Consider the following 27,333-nt stretch of genomic DNA (forward strand, 5'->3'; position numbering starts at 1 on the left):
GTGGGACTGTGCTCCAGGTTCAGTGTGGGACTTTGCTCCAGGTTCAGTGTGGGACTGTGCTCCAGGTTCAGTGTGGGACTGTGCTCCAGGATTCAGTGTGGGACTGTGCTCCAGGATTCAGTGTGGGACTTTGCTCCAGGTTCAGTGTGGGACTGTGCTCCAGGTTCAGTGTGGGACTTTGCTCCAGGTTCAGTGTGGGACTGTGCTCCAGGTTCAGTGTGGGACTGTGCTCCAGGTTCAGTGTGGGACTGTGCTCCAGGTTCAGTGTGGGACTGTGCTCCAGGTTCAGTGTGGGACTTTGCTCCAGGATTAGTGTGGGACTTTGCTCCAGGTTCAGTGTGGGACTTTGCTCCAGGTTCAGTGTGGGACTGTGCTCCAGGTTCAGTGTGGGACTGTGCTCCAGGTTCAGTGTGGGACTGTGCTCCAGGTTCAGTGTGGGACTTTGCTCCAGGTTCAGTGTGGGACTGTGCTCCAGGTTCAGTGTGGGACTGTGCTCCAGGTTCAGTGTGGGACTGTGCTCCAGGTTCAGTGTGGGACTTTGCTCCAGGTTCAGTGTGGGACTTTGCTCCAGGTTCAGTGTGGGACTGTGCTCCAGGTTCAGTGTGGGACTTTGCTCCAGGTTCAGTGTGGGACTGTGCTCCAGGTTCAGTGTGGGACTTTGCTCCAGGTTCAGTGTGGGACTGTGCTCCAGGTTCAGTGTGGGACTGTGCTCCAGGTTCAGTGTGGGACTTTGCTCCAGGTTCAGTGTGGGACTGTGCTCCAGGATTCAGTGCCACACCCATGCAGGGCAGGAGAGATCCTGGTGTGTGCAGCTGTGCTCAGATGTGCGCCTCAGCTGTGTCTGGGACTGGAACCTGCCGCTCACTGGCTGCACGGCCAGCTCCCACGGACCTCCCGTGACTCACCGGATGTAGCGGATCATCTCGCGGCTCCTCTCCCCCCAAGCCGACACGCCCTGCTCCGAGCAGACCAGCTCAATGGGCACCTGCAGCCTCTTCACCTGGCCCAGCCAGGCCTGGCACCGCCGGTCCGAATCCAGGGCCTCGGGCTCCAGCAGCTCCACACAGGCCACTGCCGCAAACACGTCCAGAACCTGAGGGTTCAGGCCCGAACTGTCAGGGCACAGACACACTTACACACTCCCACAGGAGCCCAGATCCCCCACACTCTTTCGCTAATGTAGCAGGTGGGAAATACTGCAAGGAAACGACTGAGGTTTGCCCAGTAAATGTGAAATCTGATTATCTCTCTCATTCTGAGCCTGCTGATTGCATTTGATGCTAATTTTATGTGTAGCATTACGACGTGTTATAAATGGTGTTCTAGGGACTGTTGTATCGTAGTATACTTTGGGGAGGGCTTGAGTAATATTATGCTCACACTCATTGGTCTGGCAATCTTGTTAGCCTGGTCTGCCACTGTTGCCTGTTTAACTTGAAGGCTTACACTTATGTTCTACTGTGATGTAAGTGGCTCTGGATGAGAGCGTGTGATAAACGCATGTAATGTAATGTAATGTAATGTTTGCATCCTGAAGATGCAGATGTGACCCGTGAGCTGGCAGGAAAGGCGTGGTGCAGACTGCTGCGCTGTGGAATTACCGCATTTACAGCGATTTACTGCTTTAACTGGGAGGGTCTGTTCCTCTTCCTTTGTGCTACAGGTACTTTATGCAGCATTTCATTCCCTGTCTGAACAAAATGTTTCCTTCCTCAAGAGATTTGTGACATTTTACAAAAACAGCTTTCAGTTTTTGAGTTTTGCGTGAATAGTTTTAGGAAATGTGTGTAAATGACTGAAAAAAACTGAAATATTTAACTGTCGACACACAATTACAGAGTCCCACCTGAGGACTAACCAGCTGACTCAAACAGGGGACTGGAACCAGCAACCCTCTGGTGAAAGGCCCAGCTCCTTACCCGCTGCATGGCCTTAGCAAAACTCTTACCATTTCTGTCCCTCCGCTGGCGTGCACGTTCCCCAGGAGAGACCGGGCCAGCCGGGGCTGGAGGCTGAGCATCCGGCCGAGGTTGTGCAGCCGGCTGTGGAAGTCATGGTGGGCGATGTGGACCCAGGCCAGAGAGGGGACCTTGTCGCCGGCGTGGTGACGGGTTCTCAGCTCAGCGACGCAGGAGGACAGAGCTCGACACAGCAGCTGAGGGGGACACGCCAGCACCCTCAGTCCCAGACTGACCGCTGAGCCCCTCTGCTGCTGACCCCCGTCCCAGACAGCCCGGCCGTACGTACCTGTAGATCGTCCTCGGAGGACATTTTCAACGTCATGGAGACGACGTCCTGCAGGTACCTGTGGAACAGCTCTCTCTGTGTTTCTGGATCTGTGTCTCCGACGTACCGGCCCAGCGGAGTCTTGTGAAATATCTCTTCAAACTTTTGCCTGGTGAAATCTATATTAACCGTTAACAAACATATTTTTACAGTTACAGAGTATGTACCCATGAATTTACATATTAAATCTTACTGTCAATACTAAGCAGTAAGCACTGGATTATTTTTATTTTTACTTTATTTGTTGAGTACCTTAGTGAAGGGCAACACCGCAGCAGCCTACCTAGGAATAAATCCTACAATATTCTGACTTCAGTCCCAGTTCCTTTTTCCACCAAGCCAACCTGCTGCTGAGTTAACATAAACACTGACTGTGGATCTGTGCTCTTGGAGCAGACCTCTCTCTGGGTCCAGACCTCTCTCTGGGAACAGAGCTCTCTCTGGGAGCAGACTGCCCTGTTGGTGCAGACCTCTCTCTGGGAGCAGAGCTCTCTCTGGGTGCAGAGCTCTCTCTGGTAGTAGACTTCCCTGTTGGAGCAGACCTCTCTCTGGGAGTAGACTGCCCTGTTAGAGCAGAGCTCTCTCTGGGAGTAGACTGCCCTGTTGGTGCAGAACTCTCTCTGGGAGCAGACTGCCCTGTTGGAGCAGACCTCTCTTTGCGCTCCTACCTTCCCGCTGCTGTGCGTTCTGCCACAGCTCCTCCAGGTAGTCTCTGATCATGCAGCTGAAAGGCATGGAGCAGCCGGCACGCCCCTCTGATGCCATGGAGTGCTGCACCAGGAGGGTCTTTGCTTCACTGCTACAAATAAAAGGATTTAACACTATTTCACTAGGATTTTACACACTCACACTCAACCTGTCTATGTATCTGTATTTATTGATCAAACTCAGATAACCTTCAAAATAATCTCTCAAAGCATATTTTTTATGAGACATACGAGCGGTCTCTCACACACACTGGGTGTGTCACTCACTTGTGGTCCACTGCGCTGTAGGGAATATTCAGCAGTGTCTCATCCGCAAAGATGTCCAGCCACAGCTTCCTGACAGATGTGCTGCAGTTACGGTCCAGCAGGAGATCAAGGTTGTGGTCACGGTCAACAACTGTGACCAGCTGAGCCAGGAAGGGGGTAACCACTGCCTGGATTCTCTTCCACAGGGCGTGTCTGTGAAGGCACAAATACAGCTTTGTACATTGCATTACATTACTTTATTGGCATTTAGCAGACACTCTTATCCAGAATTGAACTTATCCAGAATCCAGGGGAATTGAACTGGCAACCTTTCGGTTTTGAGTCCTGCTCCTTACCACTATGCTACACATAGTGTGTACATCCTGTGGCTGACCAGCTCACTTACTTGAATGTCCCTCCCTCCTGCAGGGCAGTGACGTTCGACGCCTCCCTGAACACCCAGCTCCTGGGTGAGAGCATGTGGCTGTCCCGGGTCTTCAGGAGAGAGTGAAGCCGCAGCTTCACTGTCTTCAGGAATGCAGCTACACCCACAGAGACACTCACATAAAAACAAGCACCCAACTGCTTCAAAGCGTTTCAAAAAACACAAAGCAAGCTCATTGCAACTGGAATTAACAATGGAAGTCCTGAAGTGCCCAAATCAGGAGTATTTTGGGCTTAAATGTCAGGGTTGGGTTACTCCTCTCTACCCTGTTGAAATGCTTGTGTTTTGAAATGCAGCACATTACCGTTGAGGTCCTCGCTGTCGCCCAATAGCAGCAGCAGGATCTCCACTCTCCTGGTGCTGCGGGCCCCGCCCTCGGCCTGGTCTCTGAGCATGCTCAGTGCAGCCTGCACACAGCTGCGCAGCAGTGACGTGGTGTCCAGCAAGCCGCTCCATTCCTGTAAACGCAGAACTCTCAAGGTCAAAGTTCAATGCCTGACAGCTTCCGGTGTCACCAGCATTTGTCACTAGGAAGTTGGACTGTAACTTGTTGTTAAATAAAGACAAAAAATGCAGTCGATGTACAGCATTTCCAGCACTACACTGATATCTCAAACACCTTAAAATGCCCTGAGAGATGATCAGTCCTGACATACTAATTTCAAAGAGCACAACAATATCTGAAGATGAAAAAACAAAGCTACTCACAGAATGTTCTCTCTCAGGCTGTTCTGACACGGTCTCATCCACTGCCATTCCTAGGAGGAATGTATACGGCATTTTTTTGTACAGACTTTGGCAGGTTTGATACTTAATTGATACAGTGTACTTGCACAAATGAACAACATTTTCTTAGTATCTCTTGAATTGAATTCAGCACAGTATAAACAATATAATCATATAAGATTTACATTCAATTCAACTCACGCATCTGGAAAAAACAATTAACTGTGCACTGAAATGAAATAGCAAGCAGTAATTTTAACAACCGTAGCATAACAGAGTAATCTTAACAGTCCTTGACCTCAGAATTTCTGCAATGACACTGACCCAGACAAACAAAAGTCCCATTACCTTCATGCTGATCTGTCTTCTCCTCGAAGAGCTGGCTGATGGTGAGGCTTCTCAAGGCTTTGATTTCTGAAACAATGTCTTTCGATCTTCTCAGGTCATCAATGTGGACTGAACTCCAGGTGCCTGTTTATGAGAGAGTTTGTGTTATTTTAATGTCAGTGTGTGCAGTGCACAGAGCAGAGATGCTGTTTCCATGTGTGAAGCTAGTCCTCACCTCCATGAAAACCAACATAGGAAGCCCCCCCTTCCACTCTGGGCAGCTTTGTGATGAAGTACAAAAGCACTTTTCCTGCCATGTGCTCATCTCCTGATTTGTTAATTTCATTTATGGCAGAATACCTGTGAGAGATAAACACAGCAAAATGAAAAGTTTAAATTTAGGCTCCTGTTAGAATAATAAAGTAATAACTAAATCTAATAAAACAGAGCTGTGAGAATATTACAGTCACTTTGTAGCTTACTTTGCAGATGCCAGGATATTTGCACTCTGACGATCTTCACCAAATTCCGTCTGAATGATGAGGATTTTATCATCACATGTGGAATCTAGAAAATGTCTGCACAAAGGATAATTTGCCAGTTAAAGCTTCACTTTTCAGCTTATTATGAACAGATATGAGGATATAGGGAAGATAAAAAATTGTTTAAAATTAGACACTCCTAATTGTGACTTTTTACATTTACATTTTTATATTCAGTAGTATTTATGCATTCAGCACATTTTTACATTTAGAAGTGGACCTGATTTTTTTGAGGAAGGAATGTTCTGTATCAAACTGCTGCAGTGAGAGCAGCTCAGTGCTACAGGGTTCTACAGCATCCTGGAGCGTTCTCATATCCCACGCAGTCAGAAGCCTGGAGAATGTGGTAACCTAGACGATAGAGACCAACACACTTATCCAGAGAGACTTGCAAGGTAATTTTACATGTCATCCATTTATACAGCTGGATATTTACTGAGGCAATTCTGGGTTAAGTACCTTGCCCAAGGGTACAGCAGCAGTACCCCAGTGCGGAATCAAACCAGCAACCTTTCAGATATGAGCTCTGCTCCTTACCACTATGCTACACTGCAGCCCATAAGAACAAAATGAATAAAGCCATTTTTCAAAGGATGCTGTTCCTCATTTAAACTAAAAATCTGAATAGAAGGATTCTGACAGGTTCGGGAGAGGAATGGAATTATGGGTCACCTCAGTGAAGGAAGAGTGTCCGCGATCCTTCTGCTGAGTTTGGAAGAGGACAAAGTCCACCAGGGAGCTGTGCTTCTGCTTCTGGAAGTACACCTGCGCCAGCTGCTCCGCCTCCACGTTGGGGAGGGCCGAAAAGTCCAGCCGCACCACGGAGTCCGGAGTGGCACAGTTCAGCAACACCAGCTTGGCCTCCTCCAGGAGAACGCTTCTCCAGGTGTCTGAGGCTTCTGCCTCGCGTTTCAGCCTCTCAGACACCTGCAGCACCACGGATGAGCAGGTGTCGGCGTGGTAGCCGACGAAGACGTCAGGTGGCTTGTATTTGTGACTTTGGGAATCTGCACTGTTCAAAGTCATGAACTGCTCCACCCACCTCTCCAGCTCCCTGGCAATTTCCTTCTGGTGGGTGTCGAGGACGGCATTGATGTCCAAGTAGTGTTTCTCCAGCCGGTTGATGAGGGGAACAGGGAACTGCTTGTAGACCACCTCCTTCTCCTCAATGACGATGAGTCTGAAGTCTGCGTGCACTCTACACTTCACACGATGGGTCCCCAGTCCGAGATCCACATACTTCTGTCCCCCCAGAAAGACGTAGTACTGGTTGAGGGCATCATAGAGGCTTTCATACAGATTCTGCAGGTTGAGCAGCACCACGGTTTGGCCGGTCTCCATGCAGATCTTCACCCGGTTGATGTTGCGGCAGATCTGCGTGTACTCCTGATCTTTGGGGAAGCTGGAGCCGAAGATGATTTCGGGCTGATGCTGGTCGAAGAATGTCTCCTGCAGTATCTGGAGGGCGGCATAGTTTTTGGTGAGAACCAGCAGGTAGCGGCACTCGTCGTCCTGCCCCACGTCTGAGATGTTCTGCCTCACTAGCTCGATGGCACTGATGCTCTCCGGGTTCGGACCAATACGCAGGCTGGCAGTGAAGTTCTTCACTACGTCCACATCATCCTTGCCACTGAAATTCCTCAGCACCGCCTCCACTATCTGCTCAGCACTGGGTCTCTGCTTAGAGGCCTTAGTGAAGGCAAACACCATCTTTATTAAGCTGTAGTAGTCTCTCAGACCAAAAAAGCCTGTGCCCTTGCTGATGGTCAAATAGGCCTGAGCGAAAGGCTGAAAGAGATCTTGGACCTTCTCTAGAATCATCAGGTCAGAGGAGCATATTCCTTTGGCGCTCTCCATCAGCTCTTTCTCATCGGGATCACCTCGTGACACAAAAATGCCTCTGTTCATCTTCGCTGGGTCCAGAGCCCAGTTGGATATGCCGATGAACCCCACTTTTTTATGGGGCAGAGGCTCGTCGTCAATGCAGCCTTCCTCCAGCAGGGGGTGCAAGGTTTTCAGGGGCATTTTGGGGGAGTCCTCAGCCAGGCCGATCTCATCCAGCACCACCACGGAGATGTACTCCTTCAGGTTCTTGCCCTCCTGGAAGCGGGCGCACTGCTTGAAGGTGTTGATGATGCCCTCTGGTGTTGAGTGTGGGCTACACTGGAACGACACCAGGTGAATCTGCTTCAGCCTTTTGTACAGCTCAGAATGAGCCGCCTGGCCCTGCATGGCATCCGCAACCAGGGTCTTAGACAGGGACTTTGAGCTCCCGGGTTTCCCCACCAGGAAGAGTGGGATCCGTAACTCGATGCAGATCACCATCATGAAGACGTTCTCTTTCAAGGCGCTGTTTCTCGCGATGGTTTCCCCAAGGGGGACACCGCTCAGGAGGAGGTCCTGCATGAGGGAGATTTCCTGCATGACTCTCTGAGAAGTGAATCCTTCAGGGAGGTGCCTGCAGATTTCTCTCCTGTACCTGTCTTTATTCTCCAGGCTTGCGTGGTAGCAAACTCCCGCAGCCATCACCAGAGCCCAGATGACTGGATCCCTTTCACCTGTAGCAGCACTGATTTTCTCCAGGTTTCTGCTTCTCTCAAGAAATTCCTCCAGCTGGGTAAGCAGCATTATACTGTTGTCATAAAACCACACAAAGACCTGCACACAACGCTCCACATCCCGCAGGCTAACGAAGCTACACTCGTCTCTCCTGGTCCTCATATATTTCTGTGAGGACGACAAGATGTCAGTGATCACCCCAATGTAGCCATTAGCAATGGAGCTGGTCTGAACCACCCGTTGGACTATTTGCTGGATGTACATCTTTTCAGTGTGGTCATTGAGCTGCCCAAAATCCCACACCAGTGGTATCATGCTTGGGGGCAGAGCCTGCACTCTGTACACCAGCTGACGGAGGGGGATGGACCCCAGCTTGTCTTCTGTGGCCTCAGCTCTGACTCTGTACCCTAGGCCAGCACCCTCCAGTCTGCGAATCATCTCATCTGTGTGCTTCCTGTAGGGATTGCATGCGGCGATGATCTGCAGACCTGTGCCTGAGTTCAGCTTCTCTCCTTCCACAGCACCATCGCAAAGGACCTCCTTGATGCTGCTTATAGCTTCAGTCGTGTTGGCTTCATCAAAGAAGAGGACCGAATCTAGGCCATGCTCCTGCTTGCTAGAAATGGCTTTGGCCTCCGCCTCTCGTATTTTGCGGTATATCATTTCCGAGGTGGTCCCGCCGTGAACTTTGACGAGCCTCATGTTCTCCACTTCGGCTCCACCCCTCCGCAGCTCGCACAGAAACCTGACGAGCCGCGTCTTCCCGCAGCCCGTCTCCCCCATGATGATGACGGGGATGCCGCAGCGGAAGCGCATGTGGATGGCCAGCATCTTCAGGATGTTGTCGGTGGTGAGCTCGTAAGTCTCGTCTGGGTCCAGAGGCCACTGGATGCCCAGAACATTGCAGAGACGTTCGATTTTCTCTCCTCTTGGCAGCTGTTCAAAGTCAACGTTGAAAGGCACTCTCTGCAGTCTGAGCCCATTGTACAGCCTCTTAGTCATGATGTTCCTCCTGATCACGGCCCCTGAGGCGGGGTCGATGGCATCAAAGCCTTTCTGATTGTTCGCTCGAAGGTGAAAGCCAATGAATGTCATCGAGGCATGGTCCTCATTGAAGAAGATGTAGGGGTGCGGCTCTGATTCCCACCGTTTCCTGATGAGGAAGGGGGCCAGGTCTTCCTCCCTGACCCTGGTCAGGTCCACCTGCTGCCTCCCAAGGCTCTGGTCTGAGATGCTGAGGGAGGGCGTGGCAAAATCCTTTGCCATCAGAATCATGAAGTCCACCACAAAGTTCTTGAAGCCCTGCAGAGTGTCTCCTACAAAGTCCACGTTGCAGAAGACAGATGTCTCACAGTCTCTCAGCTGCAGGTTGAGGAACAGGGTGAAGTTCTTCAATTCTGCCCAGGATGGATCCATGATGCCACAGTAGACAAACAGCATCTGCAGGCACTCCACATGGGTCCCCTCCACTCCTCCGTACATAAACCTGTCCAGGTTGACGTGATTGTAGAACCGAGTAAGATACTGGTAGGGTCTTTGAAAGGCTTCACTTCTGAACTCCTGGTCGTCCATGAGCGGGTCTTCAGCATCTGGAGCGGTACCATCTTGCATCCTCATTTCCAGCTCTAGAACTTCTTTTGGGGGACGACAGATGACTTCAGGGAATATATCCAGGAAGTCAAACCGTGGGTGTGCACCCTGCCAAGAGAGTCAAAGTCAATATTTGCAGCTCTGAAAAAATAATTTCAGAAATATCATTTCAAATTTTTTCATTTTTGATATTATTGGCATAAAAACCCCAAGAAGGGTCATAACCCATCCCAATGCATATTCAGGAACTCCTGGTTTTCTAACAGCAGATTAATATGTATTAAATAAAAGCTGGTGTTGTTGAATAACACTCAGTAAACTAAACTGCTTCCAGTAACACCTGAAAAAGATCAAAATGCTATTCAACTCAGTCTACCAAGGCTACTGAGCTTGTATATCGTGTGTCTGCTGTGTATCTAGCACTGTGCCAAGTCTAGTCTCCAACACTGTAATGGTCTCTGTTTTCACTGCAAAGAAAGGTATTTACACCTTTTTGCCGAAAACAATACTTACTATGGTGCAGCTGAATGAACTCAGCTTGAATTCTAAGAACAATTGAGAACAATTCTAAAAACACTACATATGCACACTCACCACTCTCGGGACATTTCTGTGTGAGCCGCGAGAGGGCCGAAGGATCTCAACAGCGTAGAGGTGTGTTGGGTGGCATCTCCACATGCAGCCCTCATCATCCATCAGGTAGCCCAGGATCAACAGTTTGAACAGGAATTCATACAAGCCCCGCTGCACCTAAACACACAAAAACACCTATGCATATAAACCATCCCACAACTGGCTTAAATGGGGTAAAATGTCACTATCCACTTGTAACTTCCACTTTGGAATTTGTACTTTATACCATATCCTGCTATAGAATCTAGTGATACTTTTAAAGTATTCTCTATAAGGGCAATATCTTTCATAACAATCCAAGAAATAATCCATAACTTGAAATGTTTACATTTATATTCATATAATTCATTTTGGCTGATTAACACCCTTACCGATGATGTAACATCAAAATGGAAGATTGTGAGTTTCTTTTCAGGAGTGTTGAGCAGGGACTTGAGGATGATGCTCTCATCGACTCTTGGTTCAATCAAGCGAATGCATTTTAACAACGAGGATTCCTCCGCAGATTCTTCAAGTTTTTCATATAATCTCTGGATATAGAGGGATTTACCTTGGATTTAACATTGAGGAGACAATTTAAATGTAATTAGTACCACAGATAAATACTGACAGAGTATTCATCAGTGTGTACATCACAAATGGCACTGGTCCTTAGTCACTGAAGACAAAGTAGCTCCCGCAGTAACATCATCAACCACTAGTGGGCATTAGCCACTAGTTAACCAATGCAGTATTAAAATAAAAACAGCTCAGGCCTCATTACATGATGCGGGCAGTGGGTTGATTGAAGGGGTAGTTTGTTGTTGTTTTTGACTCACCAACGCCTGCTCGTTTGGAGGACACGACCCCGACATACTGCCTGCCTTTGAACACGGCGGCAGCACTAGGCTGTCCCAGCGGGATGGTGTAGTGTTTGGACAGGTAGCTGCGGATCCTCTCCAGGGGCTCCTGGGGGACCATGTGCAGCCTGTACTGGCTGAAGGCGGAGGGGAGGTAGGCATGCTCTCTCTCGGAGCTGCAGATGATCACCAGTCTGTAGTCCTGCATGGCCTGCAGCCTCAGCCGTTGAAAGGCCTGCTCCACTCTGCAGCTGACCTCGTAGGTGAGCTGGTCAGCACAGAGCAGGGTGTAGATCTTCTCCCCCCTGTACCCAGCCGTGAGGCAGCGCCGGAGGAACAGCTCCACCTGCTGGTAGGGGGTGGCAGTGGTGCACAAGAGAACCTCGTCGTAGGTAGGTAGCGGCTGGGACTCGCAGCTCATGTAGACGCAGATGCAGGAGGTCAGGACCTCCACATGGGGGCAGATTATGAGGTTTGGAACTCCACTGGAGAAGCCACTCGGCAGGGTTCTCCTCACCACCTTCCCCTCCCTCTCTGGAAAATCAAACTCCTCCTCATCTTCTTCCTCATACTTTTCCTCTGCTCCTTCACTGGCCAGTGCTTCCAGCAGTCTGCCCAAGCTGCAAACATCTAAAGAGTGGGGAAGGAAGCCACTCACGTCCCTCATGAATGCATTCCAGACCAGATCCAGTTTTCCTGAGCCGTGAGCTTGATCCACGAGATTCTGGAGAGCTTCTGTTGGAGGACCACCCTCCCGTTCAAAAGACTGATCTTCTCCCACGTTCCCAGAAGCCTCCACAAAGGTCTGAAACTCCAGCTCACCTTTTTGCTCTGGTGTTCTGCTGAGGACTTTGCTCTGAAGTGCAGCGCACAGCTCCTTCAAACCAGAGGCTCTGCAGGTGGGTCTGATGAAGGAGAGCAGCATCAGCACCTGATCATCCAGCTCTTTCTTCAAATTCTGCGGAGCCAGGCGGTCGCACAGGTACAGTATCTGCTCTGCGGTGTAGTAGTTGAGGTAGTAATGCTGAGATCTTTGCTTATCCATGAAGCTGCTCCAGAAGGTGAGGCATCGCTCCATCTTCCTGCACAGCTCTGGCAGCTGCTCCATCACGCTTCCCTCCACCAGCATCTGCCCCACCCTGCCAGTCAGGTTGAAGTCCATGATGATGCCGGCATCCCTCGGTGTGCTGCAGCTAATCTTGGCCTCCCAGCGCCTGAAGAGAGGGTTCCCAGCAGCATGCAGATCTATGAACGCCGTGGCTAGTCTCTGCACGCTGCTGAAGGCCTGAGCAATTAAGAAAACAAAATGACAGTGTTTTATAGAAGACTGCAGTGTCTACATTTCAGTGCAATACAGGGCATTTATGTCACTAGGTAAACGAATATGCTCATCTGAGCTTTTTACCTAACATCCTGAGGACACCCTCACTGAACTACGCAAACAGATGGAAACCATGGGACGGGGCTCAGCAAAGCCTGAACCTGGACTGTTGTAGTGTCATTTCATTTTATCTGGTGTCCAAAACCTTTGGATAAATAATCTTACACTCACCATGTGTGTTGGTAATCACTCTCAAGTCAGGTATACTTTAAGAGTGATGTTGAACATCTTCAGTATATACCTCCAGAAACTTTGGATTGCTTGTCTGTGTGTTGGGGGGATAAGGAGTTTTACCTCAGCAAAGTGGTCCACCTCGCCCTGGCCCTGCTCCCCCTTCCCAGACATCAGCATTAGCTTGTTCTGCAGCTCCCTCAGGTCCTCCAGCCAATAGCAGCGCAGCTCCGGCCCCTCCTCCTGACTCTCTGGCAGCTCCAGCCTCAGGGCTGTTTCCAGGCTCAGCTGCACCAGGAGACAGCCAATAATCAACCAATCAAAACACAGCTGGTAAGGTGTATTTATTCAGGGAAACTCTTACAAAGCACCAATCTGTCACTGAATTAAGCACTTTCAGTTAACATTTTCTGTTCACTGCTAAAGTTAATGGTAATCTGCCAAATCTGATCTGTTGATTCTAAGGTATAGTCTTTCTATGAAGTAAACAAAGCAGACAGTAAAGATGCCCATTTTGCTTACAGTGTTTGAAATAAAATGTGTTTTAACAATTGCTCAGACCAGTGCACCCAGGTTTGTCTGCTGCCAATGTGTAGAAGAGACTCTGTCTTGTGCTCATTGGACTGAACCTATCAACCTCCTGGGTCAGGTGAGCCCTCTACCCACAAGTCCACTAGACCAGTCATAACCAATGCAAGCACATACCTTCTTTTGGTTTTGTGCACCGATGATGTAGATGCCTTTCTTGTTGATGGCAGATGCCAAGGAGAGTGAAGAGAGCTCCACAGAGCCATGGCTGTCCTTCACTGTCTTCAGCCACTCTAGGTGGCGTGCAGTGTCTCTCTGAAACACAGGGCAAACAGCAGCTTTTCTCATGCCTCACTTACAAAGCTTGTAATCTCAATCTCACACTGTTTCTAATCTCAATCGCACACTGTTTCTAATCTCAATCTCACACTGTTTCTAATCTCAATCTCACACTTTTTCTCATCTCAATCTCACACTGTTTCCAATCTCAATCGCACACTGTTTCTAATCTCAATCTCACACTGTTTCTAATCTCAATCTCACACTTTTTCTCATCTCAATCTCACACTGTTTCCAATCTCAATCTCACACTGTTTCTCATCTACTTCACAGTCCCATTCAGTAAAGCCTCACCTATAAAATATGAGCAAAGTGTGGGGAAAAAACTGGCTGGGGAGCCTCAGAGGTTCCTTGTTTGATTGTATGCTAAAGAAAGCTGCTTAACCTGGACTGCTTTAGAAAATAATATCCACCTATGCATATGTATCATTTGTGAAAGTGTAGGCTCTGAATGGTAGCCAGGATTTTAAAAAAGCTGAATAACCATATCTCCATAGAATACACTGTAAATTTGACCATACATCACTTTCACATAATAGAGAAGAGAGGAAGTTCTCACCAGCTTCTTGGGGAGATTGTTGTCAGTTTCTAGTGCTTTCCACAGTTTCATCAGGGCATTCCTGAAGGCAGGGAAGTCGGCATCGGGTTTCAGGTCATACAGCATGGAGGAGTAGCCCAGGACAGCATCATGGAAACAGGCCACGCGGTCGACATCCAGGTCGTTTTCTCCAGCAGAAATGGAGGCCAGGTCCACAAAAACCTTCAGCTCATTGATATCTGCGTTGACAAAACAAAAGTTTTATATAAATAGTGTGAGAAGAGTGTGAGAACATGATGATGACATAAACGTATTAATAATACCGCACTTGTTATCTTTTTGGACCCATTAAATCCTGGGATCCTCAGTGCTGTCCTACAGCTACAGTCACGACACATCTTGTGTGTATGCTCGTCTGAAAGGCCGGGTGATTGCAGGAACTGCTGTAATGTACACAGCCTCTCACTGCGGTTACAGTGCCTCACCTTCAAGAGCCTCTTTGACCCACAGGACCAAGCTTCTCCTGAGATCAAGCTCCTGAAGGCACTGTCTGCGAGCCTCAGTGATGTCCACCAGCACCTTCTTGGCCTTCATCAAGTCATTGTCAATGCGATCCAGACTCTCTCTCTTAAAGTCAACATGTGTCTGATAACACAAAAATGAAGCTGAAATTTTAGATTCAAGAAGAAACTTCAATTATATAAAATCTGCTCATGTCATGGAAACTGAACAATGTACATTAACAGCATAATCATGGGTGTAATTTGAAGTGTTCAAAGTAAATTATTCCTGACATAGATCTAATATTCTATCTGCTCATCGAGTCAATGTATTTTTCAAAACCTGTTGGAAAACATCTATCAAAGGAGGCCTAAGACAAACACAGTGAACACAGTGCACTCTCACTGGTGAGGCCCACACCGTCTCCATGGAAACGGTCACACTCTTTTCACGGAACAGTTCACTCTGAAAAAAGGAACGTAACCATGACTACTTACAGCACTGAGCAAAGTCTCCAGCACCTGGAAGTCGCCTTGAGGGCAGAGCGTCTGCTTGACCTCCATGATGACCCTGGCCGACTCCAGGGCCAGGTGCAGCTCGTGGTACTGCTCGATCTGCTGGACTCTTCTTTCGACCCATCGCCTGTCGGCAGGTGGGTCCACTCTGCACATGATCTGCAGATCCTCCCCCAGCTCTTCGTATTTGCCCTTGAAGGCCTCGAAAATGTTGTCCACTTCCTCCAGCATGAGGCGGCCGCTCTTCAAGTTCTCATAGATTTCCCTGTATCTACGGTAACAAGGCTGAAAGATGCGGTCTTGGACCACACTGAGTGAGGCCGACGTGCTGCCATCAGGGTGGAGCTTGTCTGTGATGTCATCAGGGCGGGACAGCGTTTCTGCCTGTCGCTCCCAGCATATCTTGAAAATGAAGCTCTCTTTAAACACATGCAGGGCCTCCGCCATCTCTCTGGTGGCCTGCGGGAGGCTGAAGTACGTGACCACACCCACTTTTTCAGAAGCGATTTCATCAAGCAGATGAACCTCCATCAACTCATCCAGCCTCTTCTCCTCCATATTGATGCTGAGTTTGCTTTCCAGGTCCTCCACATCAACTGAAATTCATACAGATTTGAACAGAAGTGTAGCATGAAACAGCACATGGCCAAGGACTGGTCAGTTAGCAGGAATGAAACACCCAGCTGGTGCTAAAATCTTACTCTTTACACACACCTGAATTGCGGACAGGATTTAAGTTACTTTGCAGATGCCTTTATCCATGGCCACAGGTTACAGTTTAGAGTTGGGGTTTAAATCTGAAAGCATCTGCTTACAGCCCCAGTTCTCAGGCACAGACTGTGCTCCTCCACTTCAGTTTCAGACAGTTAAGACTTCAGCTGAGGCCTGCCAGCACCTCAGAGGCGTTTTTCACACACGCACCTGTGACGTGGCCCTGCAGTTTCCGGCACGCTGTCAGCAGGTTCTGCAGCAGCGCCCTCTCCTGGTGGACGGCCCTCACCTCCTCCTCCCGCGACTGCAGCAACCTCCTGATGGCACCTGGTCTGCTGCACCTCTCACTCTCTGAGAGGCAGTCTGCCGAGACACACACACACGTGCACATACACACATGCACACACACACACACACGCACACACGCACGCACACACACACACACACATCAATCACATACCCCTATTGCTTATTGTTTGTCATTTGGGGATTAATATGATGGATATCTATTACAAGCAAAGAGCCAAACAATATGACCAAAATCAAATCAAGTTAATATGCAATTTGTCAAAACTTCAGCGTACGTACATGGACAGGTAAAATGTCAGTTCTGAACCAATCACATGGGAGCAATTCCATACGAGTACCACAACAGAACAGGTGTAACTCAAAAGATGAACACATACCTATTTTCAGGAGTTCAATAAAGGCGTCTCTCCTCTTGAGGATTTGGTTGAGAGTCTTTATCCTTATTTTTCCGCTCAGGACCTGTTTTGCGACTGCGGTAAATGCCGAGGTGGCCACAGCCATTCTCTCCCTGGCAGAGTCTGTAAGCCGCTCCATCAGAGTACCGTCTGTGTTAGCAAGGACAGAAACACTCAGGAAAACACCAGCAAACACAGGGTCTCAGAAATCAAGCTCTTCAGAATTCAGGTGCCGTTTTTACCATTTCCAGTAATAGTAATTCAAACTGCAGCCTCTCCCCACGCTGCCCCTTGCACTGAACTGGCCTGGGAAAAGTTCTAATCATCCTGTTTCTGATTTAGATACCCTGATCCAGGATGAGTTTAAATGGATTATGTTCACTCATACAGTTGGGGGTTTAATCCACAGAAGGTCAGACATCCCTGTCTCATCATACATCAGCATGTGTCTATGCTGTTCTTATCTGCTGGCTCCAAACTCCAGTGCAAACTGGTTAAAAAAAGAAGCCATAGGTGCCACGACTCTCCAGCACCTTGCAGCTGAAAGACGTTCTTGGCAGCAGACCAGGTGAGCAGGTGTTGCACCACCAGCTCCTCCCCCTGCAGGTAACATCTGTGATGGTCCCTGGGCCAGGCCTTCAGGATGATGGCAGACACCAGCTTTCCGAACTTCCTGAAGTCCTGCCCCTTCAGCCGGTCAAAGAGCGAGTTCTCAGACTTCTCCTGTCGGTGCAGATCAAGAGTCATCAAGCCCATGAGCCTACTCTCACCTCTTCAGAGTTCACCTCCACGCTCCACGCCCCCTGGAGAATGCTCCACGCCCCCTGGAGACTGCACACCTGGCTCCTTTTCTTTTTCAGCTTCCCACTGTGGGTGTTTTCAGCCCCCTTCACGGTGACACAGGTGGGAACGGCAGCGTACCTGGCAGATGGCGGTGACAGCATCCAGGGCGCATTTTTCTAGGCTTGCAGTTAAGGCGGGAAACTTCCTGCTCACTTCCTCAGTCTGACCGCAGTAAATCTCAATTCGGTTTTCAGAGCGCTCCTGGTGGCATCAGCAGGCACCCAATCGGCATTAAGAATAGCAGTAACCAGAAGCAAGAAAGAAAGCAGTATACAGTATGCAATCAATTCCATTGTTCTGTAGGTTTATATATTTGTTTTACAATATAACTTTAATGACCAATATTACCTGTTTGAGTTTGCCTTCAAAATCGTTCAGAAGAGTAGTCCTCCAATAATTGGTGAAGTCCCCTCCAGCAAATGTCAGAGACAGAAGGTTATTCCAAGCCTAAAAGGCAGTGCTTTATCAGAGCAGAGATTCACTGGAAATGTTCTACTCTTTAACATGCACATTAACGTGGGACAAGTACAACAAATGGCGTTCCTCAATGGAAAACACTGCCACAATATAAATCTGCCACTATGTTAGTTCAGTAATAGATAATAACCACATAATAATAACATTAATAACAGCTGGAATATCTAACCTGTAATTCATACATGGAGGTAAAGCTGGTGTACAAGACAGAGGAGTTGAGCAGTTTGTTACGGAAGGTTTTTCTCAGCCAGGCCCTGATGGTTTGGAGGGTTCCTCGCAACACCTCACCACTCTTACTGCTGAGCTGTTCCTCAGGTCCCTCAGCACACTGGAAGCAGAGTCACACACACTTAACCCTTTCCACACCGCAGGATGTGAGCAGTGGCATATGGGACGAGCACACATAAGCACAAGTGTGTGTTGGCCCCAAAAACACTGTTTAATCCAGTAGCATCCTGAGCACCTGGATTCTGGGATTTAGCTGCAGGTCACTCCAAGTCACTCCAATTCCTGGCACTCACTGAGACCTGGATTTCCCCGGACTACACCGCCACCCCCGCTGCCCTGTCCTCCTCATACTCCTTCACTCACACTCCACGGGCCTCAGGCAGAGGAGGTGGCACGGGGCTGCTTATCTCCCCATCCTGGAGATATTCCCCTGTGCCCCTCCATACTCTCTCCATTAACTCATTTGAATTCCATGCCATATCTGTATCTCATCCTCTAAAACTCACCATTTTTATTCTTTACCGCCCCCCAGGTCCCCTTGGTTTCTTCATTGTCGAGCTTGACACTCTTCTGAGTTCCCTCCCTGATGACACCCCACTGACTCTACTGCCACCCAGCCTCTGCAGCTCATCCAGAACGCAGCTGCCCGACTAATCTTCAACCTCCCCAAATTCTCCCATGTTACTCCCCTGCTAAAATCCCTCTACTGGCTTCCTGTCGCTGCCAGGATCAGATTCAAGACTCTGACCCTTGCCTACTCTGCAATCAACAGCACAGCCCCTACCTACCTCCAAGATCTCATCCAGCCCTACACACCTGCCCCCCCCCCCACCCCAGATCAGTGCTGTTGTAAGTTGCTGTGTGCTTTTGTGTATTGTTTTCTTGTCACCGCCTTTACTCTGGCACTCATTGCGCTGTTTGAAGTTGTTGAAGTTGAAGTTGCTGTTTGAAGTTTGAAGGTGTATCTTATTAGTTGCCCTATACCCTGTAGTTGTACAAATTGGATAGTACTGTGTCCTCAAACAGACTTTGCTCTCAGCTGAGAACTGTCTCATTGTGGAACTGTACACATCCTGTCCCCGTACTGTCGCTATACTTACCGTATGCACTTTTGTACGTCGCTTTGGATAAAAGCGTCTGCTAAATACATAAATGTAAATGTAAATGTAAGTCTTTTTTGGAAGAGCTCAGAATCGTTTGATGTCAAACACATGCACATCAACAATATTGTGCAATGTGTCAGTTATGATAAAAATGGGCTAGAGGTAGTAGGTTTGCTCCTTTTTCATTAGACAGAGAGAACCTCCTCAGCTGCTCTTCCCATTGGTTTTCACATGACACGCCCCCTGCTGTGGTCCAACCATATGCAACCTTACATGCTAAATAAAAACTCAAACACACATTTGCATCCTGTCCTGCTATTGGCCAAAGCAGCATCACTGATGCCCAATGAGGTGTGATCACGGCTACGCGCTGACTCACTTTGGGATGAAAGAGGCCAGCAAACTCGGCCACCTCAGCGATGAGAGCCAGGCATGCTACAGGAACATCACAGGCATGCCGGTCTGTAGTGCTACTGCAGATTCTCTCCAAAAGCCTCACCGCTGTCTTCAGGCAAAATTCTCCATAGCTGTCGTCATAACAACTGAAAAACCAAAGCCCCTGGATAAGTGGATATGCCTAAAAGCACCTTCTGCAAAATTAATATTCTCAACATTCATCAACAGATTTCATTGTGTAATGGTGAAAAATATGCTTTGATGCAGCCCCCGGTGCTTCACATGGATGTGTCTCTTGCAGGTAGTATACCCTACATTTCCACTCAATCAAAATGCAGTGCGTGTACTGCTGACCAGTTTAAGCCAGTGTTACATTTTGGTTTCATTTTCCAATACCTCCAGAACATAATGAAAGAGCTGATTTCTGAAGTGAAAAAACAGAATCTAACAAAATGTAAAAATGGCTTAAAATCATTGTTTAAAAACAATCTGTATTATCTAATACAATCTGTATTAGACTGAATCTGGTCCTTGCTGTATGCAAGCTTGGGTTAGGTTTAGGGTTAGGGCTTAAGGTTAAGGTTAGAGGTTAGTGTTAAGGGTTAAGGGTTACAAGTTAGGGGTTAAGTGCTGGAGTTATGGTTAGGGTTAGGGATAGTGTTAGGGGTTAGGATCCTTGCTGTACATAAGTTTCCTTATCAGAAACAATGGAGGCGTCATTTCAGTAAAGAGTTACCATTCTCTTTCTCACCTGAGCTGCTGTTCCTTCACTGTGCTGAGGAGGCAGGCTAGCAGCTGTTGCATTGTCTGTAAAATACACAGGTACATACATGTTTATACACGCTTGTTGCCAGAGTAACAGAGTTTGCTGCATTCTGAAGAGGCCGGTGCTGTAGGATCCGCAGGAAGCAGAGGGATGGGAACAGACCTCGTGTTTGGAGTAAAACGTTTCCCTCCGGGGACTGAAGCAGAGAATGCGGAGGGCGTCTAGCAGGTCCACAGGAGCAGAGGAGCAGTACTCAGCCAGGGCCTCCATGCCCAGCAAGCTCATCCAGGACCGCCCCACCAGCCGGTCCACCGACAGCAGGTGAGAGTTTGCTGCCATGAGCTTCAGGAGGGCCCTACAAAATACACACACGCAAACACATGCATGCACGCAGGCACACAAGCACACACACGCATATTTATTCCAAAATGTATTATGAAACCTTATTACGTCAGGCTACATTACCAAACGATGACGGAGTTCAATAATCATTTTTACTTACAAGAGATAATCAGACAATCTACATTGTTCATCATAAACCTCAGCACACAGTACACATGCTGTATCCTGGACCTGACCTGCAGCATACACCCACTCATGTGTGGTGTGTACTTAGAGCAATGTCCTTAAAGGAATGTTTCGTTTAATTTTGAATATATTTTGATTTAGAGTAACAAACAAAGGGTGTTCAGTTCATCTAATAAAGGAAATCACCAGACTGCTTCAGCCATACAGACACAATGCCCCCAGTCTCTGCCCTTCACCTGGTGTCCTGTGAGCTTGGGTTGAACTGGGCCAGACTGATGCCCTGAAGCCCCGCCCAGCTCTCGAACCCTGGGTCAGCGGTGGATGGGAGGGACTCAAACGGTCTGCAGTCGCCTCTCAGAAGGTGCAGAAGGGGAAGCACCAGGATCCACTTCACCACCTTCTGCTTCACTGCGGTGTTGCAGAGAGCCACAACCTCCTCCAGCACCCTGTGTATAACACACAGGCCTCAGAGGAAGCTAACCCTAACCCCTAACACTGACCCTGACCCTAACCCCTAACCCTGACCCTAACCCTAACCCCTAACCCTGCCCCTGACCCTAACCCCTAATCCTAACTCCTAACCCTAACCCTAATTCTTCCCACTTAAAGGCAAGAGAAAGAGAATGATAACTCTTTACTGAAAAGACGACTCCATTCTTTCTGATAAGGAAATTTACGTACAGCAAGGACCCTAATCCCTAACCCCTAATCCTAACCTCTAACCCCGATCCTAACCCTAACCCTAATTCTTCCCACTTAAAGGCAAGAGAAAGAGAATGATAACTCTTTACTGAAATGAGGACTCCATTGTTTCTGATAAGCAAACTTATGTACAGCAAGGACCCTAACCCCTAACCCCTAATCCTAACCTCTAACCCTAACCCCTAACACTATCCCTAACCCTAACCCTAACCCTCCTAACTGTAACCCTAACCCTCCTAACTGTAACCCTAACCCTAACCTTCCTAACCATAACCGTAACCCTCCTAACCGTAACCCTAACCCTAACCCACCTCACTCAGGCTGAGAACAGCACAGCACAACATAAAACTCAGGGAGCCCTCATCTTGGCCTGTACATAGAGTAATCATCCCTGGAGAAAATGCAATGAGTCAGTGATGGGATTAAAACCGTCTGAAGATGTTTTACATGCTCCATCTGAGGTTATTAAGGGTTAAGACCATTGATGGTTGACACCATTGTGAGTGAGAGGGAGTAATTATTTCATTCCACTGCTAGTCAGATGGTTTTCAAACTTAAATATTCTGTAATATTTACTGCATTCAGCTCATACCCTGTTTGATACTGTAATCCACTCGTCAGATCTTTCCAGTAGGCACAGAAATCTTCTCTTGGTTTTTGCGGGAGACACAGGATCTGACACAGATGGGACAATTGTTGCCCGACGTTATCCAGTTTCAGATGGTACTGTCTCCACAGCAGCAGGGATATGAGTGCTGCCTTCAGAGGGTCCTGTAGGAAACCACCACTACCTGCTTCCTCCTTCTGAAGCGGAGGGATGATGTTTTCCAGGATGAACTGTTTCAAAAGGCCTTTCACCTGCACAATGCACAAAATACAGCCTCCGTTTTAGCATTTTTACATGTAATACTCAAAGTATGCTTCAAACCCACACATCCATTCAGAGCTTATCATAAAAAACACCCCACACACATATGGAGTTTATAGTTTGAATAGCAGACACACCCATCCAGACAATTGCTGAGCACATGCCTTGTGCTACAACTCTTGGATAAAGTTTTTTTTTTTTCTGGGGGACATTTGATTGTATCTTCTAATCAGATACAGATCACGTTACATCTTAACAGCACTGTTCACTTCAGCCACATGCTTCTGAAATGTCATTTGGAGCCACCGAAAGCTGGGTTTCCACATCACCCTGTACACAGTGCACTACGGTACAGTACAGAGAGGGTTCAGCCAAAAGGTGCCTCATACTCACCTGGTGGGGGTGTTTTCTAAACTCACCTTTACCTGGCAACCTGAAACAGCATGATGTCATGTGATTTACCTGAACCTCTCCGAAGCCCAGAGACTCCCACACTTTCGGCTTCTCTTCAAAAACGAGGGGGGTGCTGTAGGTCACGACAAACTGCCCGAGCTGACAGAAGAAGTTGTGCACGTTGACAGGACTCCAGCATCGAAGCAGGTCAAAGATGGCCTTCAGCATCACCCCCGCAGCCAGGTGACGACCCTTCGCGATGTCCTTGCTCTCCGACGAAAACATGTTCTTGACATATGTTACTAAACCCTTGTCGGGCTTTGCACATATGATGTCATCATACTGATGCCACTCCCCTGAGAGACACACAGTTAAGCAAAGGTGAGCTGAGGCTACCTTTTCAAGGGGATTTACAGGAATAGCTACCAACTGAGAGGGGCAAGCCACAATAAGCCCAGTGTGGGCGGGGCTTCCATATACTGTCAATAATTCACCTGTACAAATCTGTTGCTGACCTTGATCTCCAAAGCATTAGATTATGATTGGTTCATTCAGTGGGTCACTAACTCTGCCATTAATAGAAATGGCCATGACTGTTTATTCTTTATGTAGTTTTACATCTTTCCACCAGAGAAGTCGACCAATTTTTTTCAGCCTCAGGGTTTTCCTGACCATTAAAGAGTGCTGATTATATATAATCACAAAGCTCTACTAAAATTTCATTTTATGAATTCTGGCTAATGCTGCAGCCTCATAATAGCAGTGTTGCATACTTTTGATTGAAATATGTGTAACAAATATATAAAATACTTGTAACTACGGTGAACATAACACTGTTTAACTTGTCACTGAGCCCCTCTGTGGTGAAACTGGGTCAGGGAGATGGAGCTAAAATCACTTTAATGGAATATCATTTTTATTTTCAGTACTTTACCTTGCTGGGTCAGCTCTATGACACGTAAGCATCTGTTGACAATTCCTTTTGCATCATTTTTGTAAATGTGTTCAAAGTTAGCATCATATTCTTTGCCACATGCTTTGTACACAACATATTTATAAGGTAAGGGAGCAGAAACACTGTTCTTGAATGTCACTAATCGTCCCTCGACAAGGAAACCATGTTCTTCTAAATCCCTGTGAGAAACACACACAAAAAGTGCAAAATTAATTTGTGCTTAAGCTAGCAGACATGGTTTAAACATTTCAGATATTACCTTAGCATTTCTTCTGGGGTAGTCACATCAGTTATTTCCCTTGTGAGCTATATGTGTTAACCCCATTGCATGTACAGAGTTGGGATTGATTTTGACTTGCTAATTACCGTGTGACTTCGCTTTCTTCATTAAGACCTGCTAATTACCATGTGACTTCGCTTTCTTCCTTAAAACATGCTAATTACCGTGTGACTTCGCTTTCTTCATTAAAACATGCTAATTACCGTGTGACTTCGCTTTCTTCATTAAAACATGCTAATTACCGTGTGACTTCCATCTTTGCCACATTTCTGGTCCAAGGATCCCCCCCCTCCAGCCAAACCTGATCCTTTTCTGGGTCCAGTTTGAAATCTTTAGACAGAATCGCATGGAAGTAAATGGTGACCTGGTCCACAAAAGCGGCCTGTTGAAGATTTGTCTCACTTTTGGAGTGAATAACAAGAACAAGAGATAGAAAAATCAAAATGATTTAACTCTTCAACATGGGCTGTAAGCAACAGAAGCACATTCTATACAGTGTAACTGCTTAAGGCCTTCACAAAACATACATAACACATCAATGAGCACAGTGCTACCTCTTTGTAAAGAATTCATAACCAAATCTTATGATTTATTATGGGTGACAGAGTGATATTTCAGTTTCACATGAATGATGTCATGTATTACACAACATGAGCTGTATCACTATATTCCAGGCATGACAGAGAGCTGCAGGTGTTTGTAAGTATGTTATAGAGATATGACAGTCTGCTCATGAGAGAGATAAGTACGCTTCACAAAGGCTTTATGACGTATACATAAGCGTGCTTCATACTTTTGAGGAATGTGGGATTGCCTTTTCTTTTTCTGAGTCCCAGGTGAGGGTGTGTCCACAGGTGCGCTGGGCAGAGCCGTCTGCTCCTCTCTGGTCCCCGCCCCATCACCCTCTGACCCAGGCATCCTTTTGGCCACTTCCTGGTCTGTCCCAGCATTCTCCACACTCACATTTGACTCACCTGCCTGATTGCAGGAAGGAGATGTGTGTAATCTTAATAATAATAAAAAATCCTTAAAAAAGGAACAGTAATAATAGTAATAAAGCTTTATTTTCAGCTCTGCTCCCAGGGTACATCTAACTGAAATATGAAAAGTGTGACAGTGAGAATGAACCCCAGGATGGGTTTCACACATGCAAAGCCAAAGGCCATTTATTAATGCTCAGCATGGGCCACCAAACCCTTTCCCTTGGTTTATCCTTGTAGAGCCACTTCAGATTAACTATATTATTTCCAAACACACATCAGGTTATGAAATGGGCCAGTGTATTTCGCTTAAATTACACTAAAATAAATGAAACACAGAAACTCACTAAAGAGCCCGCCCAGGCGAGTTTACCTGAGGGGTGTGTGCGCTGGGGGGAGGCTGTGCCGGCTTCAGCCCTGGCTGCTCGCCAGGTTTGGTCGTCTGCCTCGCAGGGGGTCCCAGGCTGTTAGCCTGCTGGGAGTTTGCTGTATCCTTCCTGCTTTTGGAGTTTTCGTTACCCGCCCCTCGCCCATGCGCACTCCCGCCTCCTCCCTGTGAACTCCGCCTTTTGCTCCTCTCCATGGACACCCTCCCCGAGGGTAGGGAAGCGGCTGAGGTTGGAGTGGCAGTTGCAGAACCCTCATCTGCCAGTTTCCCGGGGTTTGGAGGCGGAGCATGGCTGACTGGCTCCTGATTGGCTGGCGCCTGTGCAGGTGGATTTGCACAGGTCTGATCCAGTCGTGGGTCAGCTGTACTGGGGTCATGCGAAATCTCGCCCTGGAGTGTAGGGGGGGCAGACGGGGAGGGCGGCTCAGGAGCTGAGGGCGGGGCAGGGGGAGTGTCTGCTTTGGTGTCCTGCAGCGAATGGGACTCCTCCTCCGCACTGCTGGCCGAGCTCCCGCTCCCAGCGGCCTCTGTTGCTTCCTGCAGTTTCTTCAGCTTCCTGTCCGCTGAGACGGAGGGTTCAGAGGTCACAGCCGCAGTGGAGTCCTGGGATGGACGGCTTGCTTTCTCCCGCCTTTTCGATTTCTTCTCCTTCCCCATTTTCATCTACAGTGGAAGAGGTTACCCACGCAGAAGTTACAATTTAATTCTACAATCTAGCAAAGGTCACCTTAAATCTAATTACATGCATCATGTCACCACTCACCACACACTAAACCCCTCAATCACCCGGTCACTACATTACATTATTACCATTTAGCAGACATTGTTATCGCTCCTCAGTGGTGGAACAAACTCCCTGTCTCGCTACGGACAGCTTCTTCACCCCATTCCTTCAGACGAGGCCTGAAGACGCACCTCTTCAGACTCTACCTGGACTGACCCAGCACACAATTGCTGCCCCCCCGCCCATCAGTGCTGTTGTAAATTGTTGTGCTTTCTAAATTGTGCTTTTTAAATTGTTTCTTGTTGCCGCCTTTACCCTGACGCTCATTGCACCGTTTGAAGTTGTTGAAGTCCGCCGTTTGAAAGCGTATCGTAGTAGTTGTCCTATAGGCTGTAATTGTACAAATATAATAGTACTGTGTCCTCAAACAGACCTTGCTCTCAGCTGAGAACTGTCTCATTGTGGAACTGTACACATCCTGTCCCTGTACTGTCGCTATACTTGCTGTATGCACTTTTGTAAGTCGCTTTGGATAAAAGCGTCTGCTAAATAAAAAAATGTAAATGTTATCCAGGGTGACTTACATATGTTACAAATTTTACATGTAATCCTTTTATACCCCTGGATATTAACTGAGGCGATTGTGGGTTAAGTACCTTGCCCAAGGGTACAACAGCAGTGGCCCAGGGGAGAATCAAACCAGCAACCTTTTGGTTACAAGCCCTGCCCCTTAACCACAATGCTACACTGTCGCCCCACAATGCTACACACCAAACCCCTCAATCACCCAGTCACCCACACTTCCCTGTCTCATCTCTCAAAATCTGCTATAAGCACAGGGAGAGGCTGTGTAACACTGTCATACCTGAACAGGCCAGCTATTGACCAATGGCATAAACATACAGTGATGAGCTGCAGAGGTGAGCTGGTGAACAGTCTTTTCACTTCCACCACAGGCAAAGCAAAGCTCCTCTTTACCTTCTTCTTTCTCATGGTGCTGACGGGCTCCTGGTTTGCCTGTTTCTGAGATGTCTCCACCCGGCTCCCTCTCTGTCCCCAGCTCTGTCCTCTCACAGCGGGAGATTTCAGCCTCGGCAGCAAACCTTCTGTGACAGATAAAACTCACATCAACAGCTGCCTGGCAGAACTCTGCACTGCCCGCTGCTGGTGGCTCCACTGCACTGATTTCTGTGGACGGGCATACCTCACTCCACTCAGAGAGCATTTGCTGAATAACACTCTGATATAGTGAGTCAGCATAGTATGCTGAGCATACCTGGTGTCTGTTTGCACGTGCATTATTTGCTTTCGGATATTATTGTCAGGATGGTACAGTTTGACAATGCAGCCAGCTTGTTTCTGCCCGAGAGAGAGATTAAGAGATTTTATTGTTTACTTCGAGTGATACCAAATC

At 47.8% G+C, this 27,333-nt stretch overlaps 1 protein-coding gene across 1 annotated transcript in view; it reads right to left on the bottom strand.

The window, feature by feature from the left end:
* The window catches only part of LOC118780516 (E3 ubiquitin-protein ligase rnf213-alpha-like), a 44,214-nt gene extending 18,362 nt beyond the window's left edge, over positions 1-25,852 (bottom strand). Inside the window, exons 1-31 of the mRNA XM_036533058.1 lie at positions 25,564-25,852; positions 22,662-22,948; positions 21,648-21,652; positions 20,866-21,075; positions 20,264-20,456; positions 17,778-17,936; positions 17,480-17,578; positions 17,210-17,332; positions 16,812-17,011; positions 16,271-16,461; positions 15,795-15,947; positions 14,856-15,469; positions 14,343-14,502; positions 13,879-14,096; positions 13,158-13,295; positions 12,576-12,740; positions 10,880-12,185; positions 10,433-10,611; positions 10,023-10,178; positions 5,952-9,536; positions 5,500-5,630; positions 5,220-5,315; positions 4,973-5,097; positions 4,759-4,881; positions 3,989-4,156; positions 3,646-3,781; positions 3,261-3,452; positions 2,955-3,085; positions 2,248-2,405; positions 1,949-2,155; positions 906-1,093 (exon numbers count right to left, since the gene is read on the bottom strand). Of these exons, the coding sequence (XP_036388951.1) occupies positions 906-1,093; positions 1,949-2,155; positions 2,248-2,405; positions 2,955-3,085; positions 3,261-3,452; positions 3,646-3,781; positions 3,989-4,156; positions 4,759-4,881; positions 4,973-5,097; positions 5,220-5,315; positions 5,500-5,630; positions 5,952-9,536; positions 10,023-10,178; positions 10,433-10,611; positions 10,880-12,185; positions 12,576-12,740; positions 13,158-13,295; positions 13,879-14,096; positions 14,343-14,502; positions 14,856-15,469; positions 15,795-15,947; positions 16,271-16,461; positions 16,812-17,011; positions 17,210-17,332; positions 17,480-17,578; positions 17,778-17,936; positions 20,264-20,456; positions 20,866-21,075; positions 21,648-21,652; positions 22,662-22,948; positions 25,564-25,852 (10,085 nt within the window). The remainder of the gene's footprint in view (positions 1-905; positions 1,094-1,948; positions 2,156-2,247; positions 2,406-2,954; positions 3,086-3,260; positions 3,453-3,645; positions 3,782-3,988; positions 4,157-4,758; positions 4,882-4,972; positions 5,098-5,219; positions 5,316-5,499; positions 5,631-5,951; positions 9,537-10,022; positions 10,179-10,432; positions 10,612-10,879; positions 12,186-12,575; positions 12,741-13,157; positions 13,296-13,878; positions 14,097-14,342; positions 14,503-14,855; positions 15,470-15,794; positions 15,948-16,270; positions 16,462-16,811; positions 17,012-17,209; positions 17,333-17,479; positions 17,579-17,777; positions 17,937-20,263; positions 20,457-20,865; positions 21,076-21,647; positions 21,653-22,661; positions 22,949-25,563) is intronic.
* Between the last annotated feature and the right edge of the window lie 1,481 nt (positions 25,853-27,333).

The sequence above is a fragment of the Megalops cyprinoides genome, chromosome 1, assembly GCF_013368585.1.
Source record: "Megalops cyprinoides isolate fMegCyp1 chromosome 1, fMegCyp1.pri, whole genome shotgun sequence".
NCBI lineage: Eukaryota > Metazoa > Chordata > Actinopteri > Elopiformes > Megalopidae > Megalops > Megalops cyprinoides.